This window comes from Motacilla alba, chromosome 19, assembly GCF_015832195.1.
Source record: "Motacilla alba alba isolate MOTALB_02 chromosome 19, Motacilla_alba_V1.0_pri, whole genome shotgun sequence".
NCBI lineage: Eukaryota > Metazoa > Chordata > Aves > Passeriformes > Motacillidae > Motacilla > Motacilla alba.
Window position 1 is genome coordinate 5,413,063 of NC_052034.1, and position 5,799 is coordinate 5,418,861.

At 61.0% G+C, this 5,799-nt stretch overlaps 2 protein-coding genes across 2 annotated transcripts; both read right to left on the bottom strand.

The window, feature by feature from the left end:
• Positions 1-279: 279 nt before the first annotated feature.
• On the bottom strand, positions 280-2,017 carry LOC119709813 (C-C motif chemokine 13-like). Its single transcript, XM_038158038.1, has 3 exons — positions 1,303-2,017; positions 827-944; positions 280-502 (listed from the first exon to the last, which is right to left on the bottom strand). Exons 1-3 carry the CDS (start codon positions 1,370-1,372, stop codon positions 403-405), a joined length of 288 nt encoding a protein of 95 aa, XP_038013966.1. The 5' UTR covers positions 1,373-2,017; the 3' UTR covers positions 280-402.
• Positions 2,018-2,158: 141 nt separating this feature from the next.
• LOC119709812 (C-C motif chemokine 3-like) lies at positions 2,159-3,143 on the bottom strand. Its single transcript, XM_038158037.1, has 3 exons — positions 2,991-3,143; positions 2,676-2,790; positions 2,159-2,546 (listed from the first exon to the last, which is right to left on the bottom strand). The coding sequence occupies exons 1-3, from the start codon at positions 3,061-3,063 to the stop codon at positions 2,441-2,443; spliced, it is 294 nt and encodes a 97-aa protein (XP_038013965.1). The 5' UTR covers positions 3,064-3,143; the 3' UTR covers positions 2,159-2,440.
• Between the last annotated feature and the right edge of the window lie 2,656 nt (positions 3,144-5,799).

The following is a 5,799-nucleotide window of genomic DNA, read 5'->3' on the forward strand; positions in this document are numbered from 1 at the left end:
CAGTGACACCCAGCTGGGGCTGTCACCAGCGCTGCTCCCCAGGGACAGAGCCAACCCAAGCCCTGAACACCCTCAAACACCCCGGAGGGAACCTTTCTCCCGTTTCTCCCCATCCCATGGGCAGCTGCCCAGGGCATCCTTAACCCCCACACCTGGGCAGGGCCGTTCCACCCAGGAGGGGAGCTGGGCCCTTTGGGTTTTCTGGACTGTTCCTGGCAAGGCTGAGCCTGGATGTGACCCATTTTCTGCCCAGGACTGACATCTCACTCCGGCTGCAGGTTTATTTACAAGAGGGTTTATTGAGTGCAGGGGAGGGGACAGAGCCAGCTCTGTAAATTAATGACACGAAACAACACAGAGAATTATGGGGTACAATTAAATAGAGGTTTGGGGAAGGCAGCTTCACGTGGAGGTGCTGTTTGGCCTCTTCTGCTTCCTCAGGTACTCCTGGAACCATTTCTGCTCTGGGTCCACACAGACCATCCCCTTTGGCAGCTTCACACTTTGGGGGGAAAGAATATCCCGGGTCAGCCTGGGAGCGGAGGATCCCCCAGGGCTTCCTGCAGCATCCTGCCCCCCTGTCCCTGCCAGGGCTGACTCTTGGCCTGCTGGCAGCTCAGGTGGGGCCATCTGGGGCTCTTTGGGTTCAGCAGGGAGGGAGGTGAGAGTGAGGAGCCAGCTGAGGACAGCCCCACCCGCAGCACCCTGAGCAGCTCCTCATTTTTGGGGAGCCCCCAAAAGCAGAGGAGGCAGTGGGGAAGGAGGGAGAGCGAGGTGAGGATGGGGTGGAGGGGAGGAAGGCTGGCTGGGAGCTGGGGTTACTCACAGAACAGCCCTGTGGGTGCAGGTGGAGGCTGTTTCCAAGTAGCCCTGGATCTTGAATCCAGGGATTTTCCGACGGGAGAACATTTCCTTGGAGCAGCACTTGGCTCTGGAGCTGCGGACTGAGAGCAGGAGGGAGGGTTCAGTGCTCTCCCTGTCCTGGCATGAGGGGTGTGGGTTCTGCTCCTGCTCCCTCACCCCACAAAGGGAACATCTTGCAGCCCCAGGGGTGATGCTCTGCCCCAGGGTAGGAGTTCCCTGCCCGTGGAGCTCCCCAGCTGTGACTCTGGGGCTGAACCAACCCCATTTTTACTCATTTTGAGCAAATCCAGGCCAGCCCCATGCTCAGGCAGCTGCTGATGGCCCACAGCCCCACAACCCCATCAGGAGCTGAGCTCTCCTCCCTTTCCCCAGCCCCAAATCCCATCAGAGGAGGAGCTGGGGCAGCTCAGAAGGGAAAATCTCCCTGCTGGTACTTACAGGACATCCCCTGGCTTCCAGTCCAGGCAGCTGCCAGCAGCAGGAAGAGCAGGGCCAAGGAGATCTTCATGTCCACCCCGAGGTTCTGTCAGCTCCAGCAGCTCTGGTTCTCCTCAGGCCACCAGGAGCTGCCTGCCCTCCCACCTGCAGCCCCGTGTGATTTATAACAACCCCTGCCAGGCTTTCCATGACAGCTCTGGACCCTCCCCGTGGAAAGAACCGCTTGGATCTCTCCATGAGGGGCGAGTGGTGAGGGGAAATTCCTCCTGGCAGCCACTTTGGCCACCGAGGGCTGCTGGGAGGTGTGGGAGAGGCTGGTGATGCTGTGCTGGGAGTCTATTTTGGGTTGGGTTGTGGCCACCAGCAAACAGCACAGGATGATGCTCACACTTGTGAGTTCCTGTGCAAAAACCATCCCCTTGCCGTCGGCTCTGGGGCCTCTGCTTGCTCTGGGCTGGTGGCTTGGTGGTGGCCGGGTTTGTTTCTCCATCACCCAATGCTGGTTGCTCATCGTGGTGGCTCTGCCACTGTCACAGCACCCATCACGTTTCCTGGTGGCATCCTGGGGTTCTGGGCTGGCTCGGGCATCCCTGAGATGCCCCTCTAAGGGAATTTGGGCTGTTAATTAGGATGGTGGATGAGGAGCACAGGAAGCCCCCTCCTCCCAGCCATGCTGTCCCTCTGGCTCTTCCCCAAAGCCCTCATGGGTTTGGTCTGGCCCCATTCACCCCTGGACACCCTCACAGAGACCTGGCTGAGGCTCCAGCTGCTCCTGGCTCCTTGCTGATCCCAACACCTGGGCAGGAAAGGCAGCAGCAGGATCTGCCCAGGCCCGAGAGACTCGCACAGACAGATGTTTGCATGTGGGAATCACGTTTAATTCTGTTCAGAGCTGACAAAAAACAACTGTGGAGCTGCTCCCCCTTCACCCCCCGCCTGCTGCAGCCTCTCCATGGACCTCAGAGGGTCTGGACTCTCCATCCTGCTGGGTTGGCAAAGGCCCTTTGCCCTCAGGGAGGTGGTGAGGGTCATGGTGATGGGGAGGATGTCCCTCGTGAGCTGCTCCATCCAGAAGTGTCCCCTCTGCCTGGGTGGTGTCCCCCACGGGGAGGAGTCCCCGCCGTCCTCAGCCACCCCACTAGCTGGGGATGGAGAAGGAGCTGACTTGGAAGCTCTGCTGGTACCTCTTGACCCACGCTCTGCTGGCCTGGGTGCAGATCTCCTTCCCGTTCCTCACCCTGAAGCTGGGCACAGAGAGGCTGGGGTCAGTGGGGACCCCAACACCGAGCGTCCGGGGGGCTCAGGGGGTCGGGGACCCACCAGAGCAAGGCAAGGGGTGTGGCAGGATGCAGGGGTGGGTTTGGGGTACTCACATCACAGCCTGGTGCGGGCACTCGGGGCTGGTGGGGTAGCAGGCCACCACGTTGTCCCTCTTGATCCTTCTGGTCTGGAAGTTGAAGCAGCACTTGTCCGGCATGGCTGGAGCTCCTGGGGGACAGCACAAGCCTGGCTCAGCCTGGAGACCCCCAGTCCCTCCTCAGCCCTCCTGCCATGGCAATGGCAGCACTTTGGGGGGGTCCCCCCGCACTCTGTGCATGAAGCAAACCCAACCCTACAGCCCTGGGTTCTGTCCCCGTCCCCAAGTTCTGTCCCCATGCCCAGCCCCCGGGGTCAGGGGCGATGCTCACTCTGAGCCAGGCCGTGCCAGCACAGCGTGGAGAGGATGAGGAGGGCACAGACCACCCTGGTGGCTGTCTCCATGCTGGGCCGTGGCAGTGGCTGAGCCGCCTGTGCTGGGGCCAGCCTGCCCCGGCTGCTTTTATGGGGGATCTTCCCGCAGGGCCAGGGGGAGGGCCTGGATCCTGCCACGTCCCAAAGCACAGAGGGTAAGTGATACTCATCCCCTCATCCCCTCCCCAGCCCTGGGAAAGAAAAAATGCGCTCCCAGGCCGTGCTTCTGGCACCGATGGGCTTGGGATTTTTCCTGAGCTCCGGCCCCCGGCGTTGGGGCTGACGGACAGGCTGTTCCCAAAGCTTGGCTCTGCACCCCGAGTCCCCGGGCAGGCTGTGTCCAGGCCTTGTGGAGGACATCCCCAGGGGAGGTGAGAGGGCTTGGGGATGTCCTTTGGATGGATCAAGGGACGGGCACAGCATCCTGCAGGGTCTCCCACGGTCCCTGTCCTCCCCCTGCCCTGCAGTTTTGTATCCTGGCCCTGGGGACCGCCAGCCAAAACCCCTTTACCCCTCCCCCACAACAAAAACAGACATAGAGAACATAAAGCTATAGAGAAAACCCCCAAAACGTTGAGAAACAGCTTCTCCTGGTTGCATCAGGCACACAAACTCCTCTGTGCAGTTTTTGGGGGTGTTTGGGGCCCAGGGGAGCGGGGGGAGGACGGGCAGGTGGCTCCACTTCCCTGCTCTCGCTGCCAAAGCAGCAGCTCATGTTCTTGGCCGTGCTGGGCTGGGAAAGGCAGAGGCCAGCGAGGGAATCCCTGGTGGATTTGGCCTGGCTGCAGCTGTCAAAAAAGCCCCTTCTCCCCCCAGCCCCTGCAGATCCCCGGGCGCTCCCCAGCTGCCGGCAGCTGGCGGGGATGGGCAGCAGCGGGAGAGGCGGAGGCTGTGCTGGGAACGCCGAGGGATCCTGGGGCACGGGGACACAGCCCTGCTCAGAATTCACAGAATCACTGGGTTGGAAGGGACCTTCAAGATCATCGAGTCCAACCCAACACCTCAACTAAACCCTGGCACCCAGTGCCACATCCAGGCTTTGTCAAACACACCCAGCATGGGGACTCCACCACCTCCCTGGGCAGCCATTCCAGAACTTTATCACCCTTTCTGTAAAAAACTTCTTCCTGATACCCAACCTGTGTTTCCCTTGATGCAGCCTGAGTCTGTGTCCTGGACACCCTTGGGGGGCTGCTCCTGGAAGGGGAATGGGAATAGAGAGTGTCTCCATTTGCTCTTCTCCAAAGCCGCTTCCCAGAAATCAGCCTCAGTTTGTTTGGGATGCTGTGTGGGATGACAGTGAGGTGCCAGGTGAGGCCCCAAGGGTGGTGGGAGCAGATAATTGGGGTTTGTGTTTGCCTGGCAGAGCTGAGCACCTTTTGTCATCGCCCAAATTCCCAATTCATCCCTCCTGGGAGAGCAGAGATGTCCCTGGCTCTGCTGGCCCAGCCCTTGGCTATCATTTCCCTGACTGGATCCATCTTTTCCCTCATCCCTCTTCCTACCCCCACGCACCGCAGAGCTCCCGCTGCAGCTGGGGCAAACACGGCCCTCTGAGGGTAGAAAATGTTCCCTGGAAAACAAAAGGAAGGGAAACAAAACAGGGTTTATCGGTCCGGGAAACCCCTTTTAATGACTCCGAGGTAAAATTCCGGCATGCAGCAGGCAAAGAAGGCCGGGAATGACATTCCCAGCTCGTCAGTGTTTGATGCAGGGAAGGGCACGGGGCACGGGCAGAGTCTCTGCTCTGGGGTGGCCCCACAAGTCCTCTGATCCCACAAATCATCTGGGCTGGAAAACACCATTTTCCTCCCTTTCTTCCCCTGTTTCCTGGGGGCTCCGTGCCTGCACTCCCAGCTCTGGCTGCCAGACAACCAGGGACAGCCCGGGAGAGCCCGGGACACACCGGGACAGCCCGGGACAGTCCGGGACACACAGGAACAGCCCGGGAGAGTCCGGGACACCCAGGAACAGCCCGGGAGAGCCCGGGACAGTCCGGGACACACAGGAACAGCCCGGGAGAGTCCGGGACACACAGGAACAGCCCGGGACAGTCCGGAACACGCAGGGAGAGCCCGGGACACACTGTAACAGCTCGGGAGAGCCCGGGACACACCGGGAACAGCCCGGGAGAGCCCGGGACACACAAAGACAGCCTGAGAGAGCCCGGGACACACTGGAACACACAGGAACAGCCCGGGACACACTGGAACAGCCCGGGACACACTGGAACAGCCCGGGACAGTCCAGAACACACAGGAACAGCCCGGGAGAGCCCGGGACACACCGGGACACGCAGGGAGAGCCCGGGACACACAGGAACAGCTCGAGACAACCCCAGGATACAGCTGAACACGCAGGGAGAGCCTGGGACAGCCCGGGACTCACAGGAACACCTCGGGACAGCCCGGGACAACCCCGGAACGTACCGGGACAGCCCGGGACACACAGGAACACCTCGGGACAGCCTGAGACACACCGGCACGCAGCGGAACACCTCGGGACAGCCCGGGACACACCGGGACAGCCCGGGAATGCCGCTCGCCCCCGGGCAGAGCTGCTTTTCCAGCCGATGCTTTATCGATGCTGCATTTCCCTCTCAGCCGATCAATGACCCCCGGGGCGGCTGCTGCGGCTGGGGCAGCCACAGTCAGCCCGGGAGCGGAGCTGCTTTGTCAGGTCAGGGCTGTTTCTAACAAGGATGTGTTTGATCTCTTCTACCTCTGTTTGATTCCTTCTTCTCCCTTTTCAAGCGTGGTCGGGTCA